Below are 13631 nucleotides of genomic sequence, written 5' to 3'. Positions count from 1 at the left end.
CCCCCCCCTTGTGCCCCCCCCGCCTCGCCCCCCCACTTTTTTTTTTTTTTTTTTTTTTTTTTTTTTTTTTTTTTTTTTTTTTTTTTTTTTTTGAGACAGAGTCTTGCTCTGTCACCCAGGCTGGAGTGCAAGGGCACGATCTCGGCTCACTGCAAACTCTGACTCCTAGGTTCAAGCAATTCCCATGCCTTAGCTTCTCAAGTAGCTGGAATTACAGGCATCCACTACCACGCCTGGCTAAATTTTTGTATTTTCTGTAGAGACGGGGTTTCACCATGTTGGCCAGGCTGGTCTTGAACGCCTGACCTCAGGTGATCCGCCCACCTCCGCCTCCCAAAGTGCTGGGATTACAGGCATGAGCCACAGCGCCCAGCCAGAACTTACCACTTTCAAGTTTCAAAAGGTTATCCCCCCGATCTAAAATACTGAGATTTGATGGATAAGAATGTGCTCACCCTCTTCATTCCCTTCAAGACTTTATAGACTGTGGTTGTATGCCCCCTCAGCCTATGTAGATCTCCTCCTCCAAAGATGCCACACAGAGAACAAGGCCATACCTTGCTATCTCGCTCCAGCTCATTTTTCAGCCACTCAAAGTCACTGTAGCGCCGCCGTACGCAGGACTCCTTCAGCTTGAAGATAGGTAGGTTTGTCTACATAGAAGGAAAAATGAAAGAAGAAAGATGGAAAGTAATGTTCAGCCTGTGGTAGCCACCTGTCTGAGTAACTTGGACAGGTCCCAGTGAAGAAATAGCTTCTATGGATCATGCTCCTATAACCTTTCAAATCACCACCAGGTAAAGACCAACCCTTACCACATCCAACCTTGTCACAGCTGATGATCAGAAGTCCCTTGCTGCTTAGAATTTATCCTACACGTAGACTTGCAGTAGTATGTAAATATGTACGTATGAGTTTTGACCAGGCTTGGTGGCTCACGCCTATAATCCCAGCACTTTCGGAGGCCGAGGCGGGCAGATCACTTGAGGTCAAGAGTTCAAGACCAGCCTGGCCAACACAGTGAAACCCCGTCTCTACTAAAAACACAAAAATTAGCCAGGCATGGTGGCACACACTTGTAATCTCAGCAACTTGTGATGCTGAGGCAGAAGGATCACTTGAACCCGGGAGGCAGAGGTTGCAGTGAGCCGAGATCACACCACTGTACTCCAGCCTGGGAGACAGGGTGAGATTCTGTCTCAAAAAAAAAAAAAAAAAAAAAAGAGTTTCATTGCATTTTATTATTTATAATAATAATAAATGTCTACGAATAGACAATAGGTTACAATGAATTATGGTATACCTGTATAGCAGAATATTAAATAACTATGAAAAGAATGTGAAAGCCAGGTGCAGTAGCTCACACCTATAATCCCAGCACTTCAGGAGGCCGAGGCAGGAGGATCACCTGAGCCCACGAGTTTTGAGACTAGCCTGGAAAACCATAGCAAGATTCCATCTCTACAAAAAGTAAAAAAGCCAGGTGTAGTGGCAGTGCTCGCCTGTGGTCCCAGCTACTCAGGGGGATCACCTGAGCCCAGGAGGTCAAGGCTATAGTGAACTGTGATCATGCTACTGTAATCTGGCACAGAGACTCTGTCTCTCGAAATAAAAATGAAAGATCTCCATGTGCCAGTATGGAAAGATATTAAGTAGTAAAATAAAGGTATAGAACAGTATATATATATATATATATATTTCCTGACAACACCAACTGGATTTATTGGTTTACCTCCTCTCTGAACTCCTCTGACATTCATACTTTAGCATTGCCTGATATACTATTGTTTTATGCATCATGTTTGCCTTGTCTAACTAACTAATCTCATTAAGATCAGAAACTATGACTACTTCTGCATCTTCTAAAATGCAGAATATGCAAGTTACTCAATAAATGCTCAATTAATTAATAGAGACTCTATGTGTCTGTTTATCCTCTCCTCATCTAGAAAATGCAGAAGAAATCGCCATTACAAAAGTTGGCTTACCAAAGCTTGCTCCCTGATATAAATTAGCTCATTTCTACATTTTAAACACTGAGATTCCGAAGGCTCTAGTGGCAACACGAATCCCCTGACAGACAGAAAGCCCTGATCTTCATTCCTGCCTACAAGTTCTAAATAGAAATGGCCAACCACATGTATTAATACTGACCATATTTACTGCCAGTCAATTCAGGTGAGAGGATGAACAAAATAAACTAGTTATCTCCTTTCTCCACAACTGCCTCTTGGCAGGAAAAGAGCATCTCGAAACTCTATTAGAGCTTCACACAGACCCCACACTACATCATGCTTTGTACTCCTTGACACTGGAAATTGTTTTTTCAGGATCCAGTTCTTAAACAGGCCATCAAAAGCCAAATAACTGGCCAACTTACATTAGTTAAACTCCATCCAGGATTGTCAAGGTTCAAGGAATGTCAATAGGTTGAAATGGAGTGAGATTCATATAAAGTAATATTACTAAACCATTATTTATTTAAAAGAATAAAATAAGGGCTGGATGCGGTAGCTCATGTCTGTAATCCCAGCACTTTGGGAGGCTGAGGCGGGCGGATCACTTGAGGTCAGGAGTTCAAAACCAGCCTGGCCAACATGGTGAAATCCTGTCTCTACTAAAAATACAAAAATTAGCCAGGCGCTTGTAATCCCAACTACTCAGGAAGGTGAGGCAGGAGAATCGCTTGAACCTGGGAGGCAGAGGCTGCAGCGAGCCAAGATCATACCACTGCCTTCCAGCCTGGGTGACAGAGCAAGACTGTCTTAAAAAAAAAAAAAATGGAATAAACAAGGCCAAGCACAGTGGCCACGCCTGTAATCCCAGCACTTTGGGAGGCTGAGGCAGGCGGATCACCCGAGGCCAGGAGTTCGAGACCAGCCTGGCCAACATGGTGAAACCTTGTCTCTACTAAAAATATAAAAATTAGCCAGGCATGATGGTGTGCACCTGTAATCCCAGCTAATGGGGAGACTGACGCAGGAGAATTACTTGAACCTAGGAGGCAGAGGTTGCAGTGAGCTGAGATCGTGCCACTGAACTCCAGCCTGAGTGACAGAGTGAGACTCCATCTCAAGAAAAAAAAAAGAATAAATAAGGGGCCAGGCATGGTGGCTCATGCCTGTAATACCAGCATTTTAGGAGGTCAAGGCAGGAGGATCACTTGAGACCAGCCTGGACAACACAGGCTGTCTCTATAAAACCTTATCTCTACAAAAAAAAATTTTTTTTAATAAATCCAGGAGTGATGGGATATGCCTTTAGTCCCAGCTACTCAGGAGGCTAAGGTGGGAGGATCACTTGAGCCCAGAAGGTCAAGGCTGCAGTGAGCCATTATGCAGTGAGCCATTATTGTGCCATTGTCCTCCAGCCTGGGGAACAGAGCAAGACCTAGTCTCAAAGAATTAATTAACAAGCTGGGCACGGTGGCTCACGCCTGTAATCCCAGCACTTTGGGAGGCTGAGGCGGATGAATCACTTGAGGTCAGGAGTTCCAGACCAGCCTGGCCAACATGGCGAAACCCTGTCTCTACTAAAAATACAAAAATTAGCTAGGCGTGGTGGTGCATGCCTGTAATCCCAGCTACTTGGGAGGCTGAGGCAGGAGAATCACTTGAACCCAGGAGGCAGAGGTTGCAGTGAGCCGAGATGATGCCACTGCACTCCAGCCTGGGCTACAAGAGCGAAACTCTATCTCAAAAAAAAAAAAAAATTAGCCAGGTGTGGTGGCACCACGCCTGTATGCCTGTAGTCCCAGCTACTCTGGAGGCTGAGGCAGGAGAATCGCTTGAACCTGGGAGGTATAGGTTGCAGTGGGCTGAGATCATGCCACTGCACTCCAGCCTGGGTGAGAGAGCGAGACTCCATCTCGGAAAAAAAAAAAAAAAAAAATGTGGAAGGGACCAATTAAAAGTTTAGTGAGTAGAAAAATTTTACATGCTAAAGTTTTGCTACTAAGTGTTGTCAAGGAGACCGAAGTATAGTAGAAAGAATATGGAGTCAGACATATTTGTGTTAAAATCCCAGCCCTGTCAGTTACAGTTATGTGTACTTGGGCAAGTTACTTAAACTGCATTCCTCCTCAGTTTCCCACGTGTAAAACAAAGTTTTGTAAGGATTAAGACAAATTAAAACCTAGTTCAGTGCCTGGCACACAGCAGGCACTAGATGAACAGTCCCTGTTGTTACTAGAATACCTGGGGTAGGGCCAGGCGTGGTGGCTCATGCCTGTAATCCCAGCCCTTTGGGAGGCCGAAGCAGGAGGATCACTTGAGGTCAGGAATTCAAGACCAGCCTGGCCAACATGGTAAAACCCCGTCTCTACTAAAAATACAAAAATTAGCCGGGCATGGTGCATGTGCCTGTAATCCCAGCTATTCGGGAGGCTGAGGCAGGAGAATTGCTTGAACCCAGGAGGCAGAGGTTGCAGTGAGCCAAGATCGCACCACTGCACTGCAGCCTGGGCAACAGAACGAGACTCCATCTCTAAAAAAACAAAAGAATACCTGGAGTAAAGAGCGATTTCATTCAGAATCCCTAAGACTCTTGGCTAATGCATCGAATGTCTCCAAAACCCCATAGCAGACAGCCCTTATGCTGTACTAGTTATGCCCAAGCTCCCTCAGGTAACTAAGGTCTCCAGCACCGACAATTTCCTGCTTTTATCATATTCTAAACGACCTAAATTCCATTCTCCCCCAAAGACATGATTTCAAATAGTTCTTATATAGACAAGTGTTTCTCATGTTTTACTATTCACTTTTCTTTCTTTAGTTTGGATTTTGCCAAGCTTGGAATCTGGAAATCATCATTTCTCAATAAGATTTCAAAGCCCAAGTAGGAAACCACAATTTCTCATTCAATTCACTCCTTCAACAATGAAAGCACATACACTCTTTTAGTTCTTCAATGCTGTTTGAGCAGGATGCTGTCCACAGAGAATATTCTGGCCTTTTAGTCTGAGAAGAAAACATATGGAAAACTGGAAAATGATTCTCAAACTGTTTTGCCTATAACCACTTCAAGTGGGCAAAAGATCCTGTAAACCAAATACTCTATCTGGACATTCCATCCTTGCATTATGGGCTAAACACTAGAGTAAAGTCCTCTGTCATGCATGCTGGAAGAAGCCACTCCTGGGCAGTTCTGAAATGTCATGTATTAAAGTAACTACAGACCAGGGTCAGAATCCAAAAGGGTAATCTAGGACAGAAAGGGCAAAAAGCCATTCATATACAAAGTACCTAAATGAGAGTCAATAAATACTGAAATAAACATTCTGGATACTTCAAATCTAAAGGATCAGCATAGAATGAAAGCAGTGACTGACAAGGCACCAATTCCAGGGCAAGGCCAGGTTTCAAGGCGAGACAGAATGCAGTACCTGCGAAAACTTAAGCATAAAACATTTATCTCCTTCAGATGCTGATCCGACACAAGTTAGGAAAGCGTTCAGTCTCAAGGAGACTCCCTTTCTTATTTCTGCTCCCACAAGCCCGCTGTCTGCCTTTTCTGGAATCTACCTTCCCTTTAATTCAAGGCTTTGCTTAACTCCATTATCCCAGGGAGACCTCATTAGAAAGCAGCCGTCCTTCCTGCCCTCCCTCTTCAGACTTCCCGCAACCTAGTTTAGTTATGGAGCTCAGCGATATATCGCCTTGGCTTTCCATCCCCCAGCCCTCTTCCATCCTCCCTCCCTTCCTTCTGTCGTGATTCCTATCTCCTTGAATTCCTCACTCTAATCTTTTTCCATCCACCCCACCCTATCCAGCCATGCTTCACTTCCTCATGGGTAGTTTTCCTGCATCCCCGTCCGATGTCTCCCTCAGGAGTTTTCTGCATCCTCCGGTCACAACCGAATCGGCAAACCTCTCTCCAAGCCTATTATGCCCCTAACCCCCAAATGACCCCTAAGGCGTCTTCCCCGCCGTTAGTTGTCCCCGCTGTAGCCTCCCTCCCCCCTCCCGCCCGCGCCGCCCGGTCCTCCCTCAGCTGTCTCCCTCACCCCGTGACTCACCCGCATGCGAACCTCATAGGTGGTGAAGCGCGCGCGTCCCACGCCCACCGTCTGAGGATTAAAGATGTCGATCTCCAGGAAGTTACTTGGCGGCCCGTAAGCGTCGGTCAGGTCCTGCGGCTTCGAGTTAAGGCGCCGGGTGTCAGCTACTGCCGTGTCCGACATCTTTCCGAAGGAGAGCCTGGGACCGGGGAAGGGGGGTGGGGGACAGAGGCCTGAGGCAGGAGCGCGCACGGCCCCTCCCGCTTGCAAAATAACCAGCCAACCCACAGGCGGCGGCGGCGCGCACGCGCGCCCACGCACGCGCGCACGCGCACGCCGCTCGGGCCCGGGCCCTGCGCCCTGAATAGCGGCCGTGCTGCCTGCTGCGCGCCCTGTAGAGTGGAGGCCGTATTCAGGCTTCCGGGTGATGTTTGTGGCCACCCGGGAACCTGCATCCCCAATACGCAGTACCCAATACCCTGCTTAGCACCACTGGCTGGCTCCGCCAATCGCGGCTCCTCAACCCAAGAAATTGTCTCATACCGTGTATCAATCAACAGTGGGTACTGCCCCGCGAGCCAGGCTCCTACAGTGATAGGTCGAAGCCCCGTGACCTGAATAAGTCCTGCTTTTCCGCGAAAATAGAAGGGTGGTCTATGGAGGGTGGGGTTCCAACAATAGTACTGAGAACCTATAACGTAGCCGTCCTACCTGTGCCACTGATGCTTTCAGTTCATGCCACACACAATGGCGCACTCAGCACTACGTATGGTGCCAGGAAAGCAGCAGGCAACTAGGATGGGGTAAAGAAAGACATTTCTCTCTCACTTTTCAGGAAAATTGGGCATATCTTACTCCTTGTTGCCACACTCCAGGTGTACTCAATCTTACATTTCTCAGCAAATTGAGGGTACTTACTTCATACCTTCTATTTCTGCTCCACAGAACTCCATACTTGGCGCTGCTCTGAGGTTGCCTGCAGCCCATAATGGAGATAGAATAAATGTTTACATGAGAATATCTATAGAAATACTGATATTTATATGACTAATTTGCATATGCTCTACATTAAAGGGTAGACAGGGTGATGATTTCAGGTCATCCTTTCTCCACCTTTCCCCTGCCCTCCTCTGCTCAAAAAATATTTCCCATATCACTGATGCCAGAAATTCTTTCAACAGAGTATGAGGCCCTACAATTTCACAATTGCTATTTAATTCAATTTAACCAATATCCACTAAGCAACTACTTACGTGCCAAGCACCATGCTAAACACTAAAGTCCTGGAGTTAAACAAGAGAGTCCCTGCCCTCAAGGAGTTAACATTCTAGCAAGGGAGACAAGTAAACAAAACTAATATAATGTGACAAATACAAAATAAGTAAATGTTCAAAGCAGCACATAGGAAATGTATAATTGGAAAAATTAGGGGAGGCTCCCCTGGAGGAGGAAACATATGAGTTTAACAGACATGAAAAGACATAAAGGACAAATAGGAGTGGAAATAGGGAAAGGTAATTTCTGGAATAAGAAACAGCATATGCAGGCCAGGCGCAGTGGCTCACACCTGTAATCCCAGCACTTAGGGAGGCCGAGGCAGGCAGATCACTTGAGGTCAAGAGTTCGAGACCAGCCTGGCCAACATGGTGAAACCCCCGTCTCTACTAAAAATACAAAAATTAGCTGGGCGGGGTGGCACACGCCTGTAATCCCAGCTACTCGGGAGGCTGAGGCAGGAGAATTGCTTGAACCTCGCTTGAATCACAGAGATTGCAGTGAGCTGAGATCATGCCACTGCACTCCATCCTGGACAACAGAGCAAGACTCCATCAAAGAAAGAAAGAAAGAAAAGGGAAAAAAAGAGAGAGAGAGAGAGAAATATGCAAAGTCCTTGCGATAAGAAATAGTAGGGCATTTTTAGGCATTTATCGCCAATTCAGACTGTGTGATGGAAGTGTTTAGAAAGGTAGACTGGCTAGGGATGGGCAGACAAAGGATGATCTGCTTATATTAAGCAAAGGATCTCTGACTTTATGATAAGTGATACAACACTTTATGGTAGGTGATAGGGAGTCCCTGAAGGATCCTAAGCAGGAAAAATACATGATCAGATGTATGTGTTAGAAGAATTGTTTTGTAGACAACATGGACGATGTATTTAAGTTGAATTATGAAAGTATTGACAATAAGACTCAGAATCAAGTGGTGATGGTGAGAATGGAGAAGAGGGAAGAGATAGGACAGAGATTGAAGAAATAAAATAGGACTTGTATGTGATTAGATATGGTGGTAGTATAGTGTAGGGCTTAAATGTGTGACCGATGGACTTAGGCTGCCTGGGTTTAAATCCTTGCTTTCTAGCTGTATAACCATGAGCAAATTATACAAACAATTTTCCTCATCTGTAAAAAATGAGTTCAGTTTAGATAAATATGGGGTGTCTGTAGAACATCCAGGTGGAGATGTCCAGTGAGTAGCTGGAAATACTGGCCTGGAGCTCGAGGGCGAGGTCAGGGTTAGAAAGATAGAAAGATGAGAGTCATCAGCATACCATGTAGAAAGAAAAACATGAAGAGGCAAGGACAGAAGATTTAAAAGTTGGTGAGGGCATGCAGTTTTGGTAGGAATGTGAATCGGTACAATCTTTCTGGGAAATAGATTGGCAGTATGTATTTTTTTTTAAAAACTTTGACTTGAAGAAACTTGTAATACTGGTTGTCTCTGGAGAGCAGAACTGGAGAAAAGGAGGCGCAGATGGCAGGGAGGGTTGTTTTTCATTAACTATGTTTAAGTATAGTGCCTTTGTATTTTTTTTTATTTTAAATGTTATTTACCAAAATCTTTGACTCAAAAGTTTTACTTCCAATAATTTATCCTCAGAAAATAATCAGATAATCACATAAAGATACCAGTGTAAGGATCCTGTTTTTCAGAGCAAATAATTGTGCATTTTCTGCAATATTTTTGTAGTCTTTTTTTCTAATTTGTGAATTTGCTTATATAACAAATCTTATAAAGGGGTAGTGGATTTTATATTTTACAAGGCTTTTTATCTTAGTCACTTCCATCATAAATTTCACTATCTTGTGTAAATGGCCTAATTTACAGTTCCCCTATCTATCCATTTAAAATAATGTCCTATGCTTGTTGATACAGAATGATGTCCATAAAAAAGTGAAAAAAACTGGTAAAAAATATTGTAGTATATCATTTGTATTAATGTATATTATATATATATAATTAATATAAATAGTTATAATTATAAATAATATATATAATATAAATATAAATAATTATTTATATATATAAATAACTACATATAATTTTTAAAGTCTGGAAAGACATACAGCAAAATGTTAGCAGTGGTTACCTCTGTGTGGTGGGGTTTCAGTTGGATTTTATATTTTTATAATTTTCTAAAGGATCTGATTTTTTAACAATAAACTTACATTTCTTTTTTAACCAGAAAAAGTAAAACTATTTCCATTTGGGGAAAACATTAAAGGGCAGGCACAGAAAAGAACAGCTTGTGGGCCAGGCACGGTGGCTGGCGCCTGTAATCCCAGTACTTTGGGAGGCCAAGGCGGGCAGATTGCCTGAGTGCAGGAGTTGGCGACCAGCCTGGGCAACACAGTGAAAACCGGTGTCTACTAAAATACAAAAAAGTAGATGGGCGTGGCGGCATGCGCCTGTAGTGCCAGCTACTCGGGAGGCTGAGGCAGGAGAATTGCTTGAACCTGGGAGGCAGAGGTTGCAGTTAGCTGAGATCCAGCCCCTGCACTCCAGCCTGGGCAACAGAGCAAGACTCCATCTTGGAAAGAAAAAAAAAAAAAAAAAAAAAAGCCTGTGAAGGATATCAGGAAGGAGTGGTCAGAGAGGTAGGAAGAGAGCCAGAAGACAATAATGATCTGAAGGCAATGAATGAAAATGTTTCTAAAAGGAGCAAATAGGTGGTTAATAGTGTTTAATACAGTAGAAAGGTCAAATAAGATAAGCCCTGATAAATGTCCACTAGATTTAATAATTACTTAAATGAGAACAGTTTCAGTAGAGTCCTGGGAGTAGAATCCAGATCATAGTGAATTGAGAATTGAATCAGAGGTGAAGAAGTGGAAACATTTAGTAGAGAATATTTTGAGAAACTTGCCTAAGAAAGAAATGTAGCTAGAGAGCAATGCATAGTCAAAGAAGGATTTGTTTTTTAGGATAGGAGAGATTTAAATGTGTTTAGCGCTAGAGGGACCAATTCCATAGAAAGTGAAAAGTTAGATATATAGATGAGTGACGAGATAAGGCTTAAAATAAAATGGCCCTAGGAGAATTGTGCAAGTTAAATTCACAATGAGGTGTAAATAAATGATAAATGATCTTTGAGAGAAAATTTTGATAGGGTAAAAAGAAGAGGAGAGTAGAGGGTACTGGGCTAATTAAGTCCTTTGCATTAATAAGGCAATAACAGCTAGCTGGCTCCCCCCCCCCCACACACACACACACACAACACCCTTTTTATTTTTCATGGCAGGCACAGAAGTTCAGAGCTACTAAGTGATGTTGGGTGAAGCACAGTTATCCTCTGTACCTCAGTTAGCTCACACACACACACACACACACACACACACACACAGTAGCTGAGTCAAATCTCTTGACAAACAGGTGACATCAGAACTTGATGTGCACTTTCCTCTCTACTGCGTTTCCTTGACCACAGTGATTCTTGGCCAAAAGGAGTCAAGAATGGGGGTGGTGAGAAATGAAGATTTAGGACCTTTAAATTGTATGGAATCTCATTAGTTCATCATCCTGCCCATAGGCAGTACTGTACCTTAATCAAACAGACACCTATTCATCTTCCTGCCCGTACATTTTTCTCAAAGGACATTTCACAATCTCCGACTCAGTGTTATGCAACCTTACTGACAAGAACTTCTTTCGATTCTCCCTTCAGGCTGTCCCAAGGAAATGGCAAATCAAAAGACCCTGTAATTTGGGGTGTTTGTGTTCCTGGGAGCAGGAGGCTGGAACTGCAGGGAGGGAGTAAGAGGGGAGGGTCTGGTTGTAAAAACAGGTAGTAGACTGGTGAAAATCAAAGAGTAGAGCTCATATCCATACAATCTGTATTCCGGGGGATCTGGATTCAGAGCTTAACTCCCTTTCTATGGAGCACCCTACTCCTTTCCACACACACCCATCCAGCTGCCTAATACCATTAGTGACTTGTTCCCTTCTTGACGTTCATTTCACCTGAGGCCTCCCTGGGGATAGTCTACTTTAAACTAAATCCCTTCTGAAAGTTGTCAGTTCTCTTCCTATGTTGATGAAGTGCCCTTTAAATACTCAACTTGCCTACTTAAGTTGGTGATTGTATTTATTTCACAAAAGTATCTCTAAGTCGCCTAGGGGTGAGGGCAATCTGGGAAAAAGTGGCGGCAGCCTAAGTGGGCTGTTATGCATGTTAATGGGGTTGCTAAAGACCTAACCCATCAGCTGACAAGAGTCTGACCTCCAGCTTCCATAGAGGTGTTCGTTAATTATATACTTAGTTATCTAGAAACAATAAGACCTGGAAAGACAATAATGTTGAATTAGCCAGCCTTCTTCCCTTAATAAAAGCTAACATTTATTGAACACTTACTATCTGCCAGGCACAATTTTAAGTGCTTTATATATTTTAACTCAGTTAATCCTCAAAACAATCCTATGACATAGGTGCTATTTTTACATCTGTAGTGTAATGATGAGGAACAGACGGATTAAGCAACTTGCCCCAAATCACACAGCTAATAGTGATAAAATCAGGATTTGAACCCGGTCTGGTTTTTGAGCTCAGGCTTTTAACATGCCTCTCAGAGGAGAATATTTTAGCCCTGTATGTCACCATAAAGAGAAGGGGGGGGGGGAAATATTTTAAAAAGGAAAAAGGAAGAAAAAGAACAAAAATGTGATTACGGTGGGAGGGAAATAGAATGACTCTAACAAATGCTGATATAAGCTGCAAATTCCTGCCTAGATATTGTTCTTCATCTGTTTGGTCTTTAGTCTGATGCTTCATGTGTTGAACTGTATCTTAACTATGACAACTTGAAGCCTATTTAATTTCTGCCCCATACTTCAAAGCCCAGTGCAGGTCCCACCTCCTCCATAAAGCCTCCATATCCACCCAGTCTACAGTAACCTGTACTTTAAAAATTGTGTTTACACTTATTGTCTATAGCATTCATTTGGCTCTGGCTCACATTCTTAGTTAGCCTCCTGTGCATATATGTCTCATCTTACCAACCACATTGTAAACTCCCTAAGGGAGGGTCCAAGACATATTTTTCTTGCATCTTGCATCCCTATAATTTCTAGCATCGTGTTTTATAAATAATAGGCACTCAGTAAATATTCATTGGTTGACTGGTTAAAAAAGAGACTGCATCTTGGTTAACATCTACATCATTTAGTGAAGAACTGTGCACTCAATGTGTACTCAATAAACATCAATAATATTACAAACTCATTCAAAAAGCCTTTATGGAGTTTCTACAGTGTGTAGAGAATGGTGCTGTGGGACTATGGATGAAATAAAAGACACAGCTTCTACCTTTGAAGAGCTTGGCTTGGTTCTCTTCTTCATAAAGTCTTCTCTTACTACTTCAGTGCACGTTATCTCCTTTCTCTGAATTTCTGCTGCATTCAAAGTCAAGACCAGTTATCATTCAATTGTTTTGTCTCCCTCGGTTCAATTGTGAGCCCCTTGAAGGAAATGGACAGCTCTGTCCTGGGAACATAATAAAATCACAGAATTGGAAGGGACTTCACAGCTTTCCCTATCATCAAACTTCCTACCCAATGCAAGAATCCCTTTTGCAACACCCCTAATGTAGCTCTTATTTAACTCTATGCTTCCAGTATCAGGAATTAACTGAAATAGGAAACACAGCAGGAAGAGCGGGTTCAGAGGCAAGATAATGAGTTGGATTTTGACTACTTGCAATTTAATGTGATTGTTAGACAATCAGGCAGAGACAAACAGCTGAAATTCAAGTCTTAACCTCAGGAGAGAGGTCAAGGCTGAAGAGAGAGATTTGAGAGTCTTGGGCACGGAAGTGGTAGTTGAAGCTCTAAGATCAAGTAAGACTGCCAAGGACAAGAGAAGAAAAGAGCCAAGGACAAAGTCTCTGAGAATTCCCCTACTTGGAAAGTGACAGGAAAAATCAACAAGGTGGGAGAAGACCTGGAAGGCAAAGGAAAAATTTTAAGGAGAGCCTGGTAACCAGAGTTAATGGAGGATGATGCAATGAAGTTAGAGAGGATGAGACTGAGAAAAAGTTATTTTATCTGGTGATTAAGAAGCCAGACTTGCCAGGCACGGTGGTTCACACCTGTAATCCCAGCACTTTGGGAGGCCAAGGCGGGCTGTTCACCTGAGGTCAGGAGTTCAAGACCAGCCTGGCCAACATGGAGAAACCTTGTTTCTGCTAAAAATTAAAAAAAAAAAAAAAAAAGCCAGTTGTGGTGGTGGGCGCCTATAATCCCAGCTACTCGGGCAGCTGAGGCAGGAGAATCGCTTGAATCCAGGGGGCGGAGGTTGCAGTGAGTCGAGATCACACCACTTCACTCCAGCCTGGGCAAAAGAGCGAAACTCCGTCTC

At 43.4% G+C, this 13631-nt stretch overlaps 1 protein-coding gene across 1 annotated transcript; it reads right to left on the bottom strand.

Annotated features, from left to right (window-relative positions):
• Nucleotides 1-370: 370 nt before the first annotated feature.
• SNX12 (sorting nexin 12) lies at nucleotides 371-6417 on the bottom strand. The gene is made up of 2 exons (XM_026451788.2): nucleotides 6017-6417; nucleotides 371-653 (listed from the first exon to the last, which is right to left on the bottom strand). Exons 1-2 carry the CDS (start codon nucleotides 6179-6181, stop codon nucleotides 405-407), a joined length of 414 nt encoding a protein of 137 aa, XP_026307573.1. The 5' UTR covers nucleotides 6182-6417; the 3' UTR covers nucleotides 371-404.
• Nucleotides 6418-13631: the final 7214 nt, after the last annotated feature.

The sequence above is a fragment of the Piliocolobus tephrosceles genome, chromosome 12 (genome assembly GCF_002776525.5).
Source record: "Piliocolobus tephrosceles isolate RC106 chromosome 12, ASM277652v3, whole genome shotgun sequence".
Classification (NCBI taxonomy): Eukaryota; Metazoa; Chordata; class Mammalia; order Primates; family Cercopithecidae; genus Piliocolobus; species Piliocolobus tephrosceles.
Note: the sequence above shows the minus strand (reverse complement) of the source record. Positions and strands in the feature narration are given on the sequence as shown.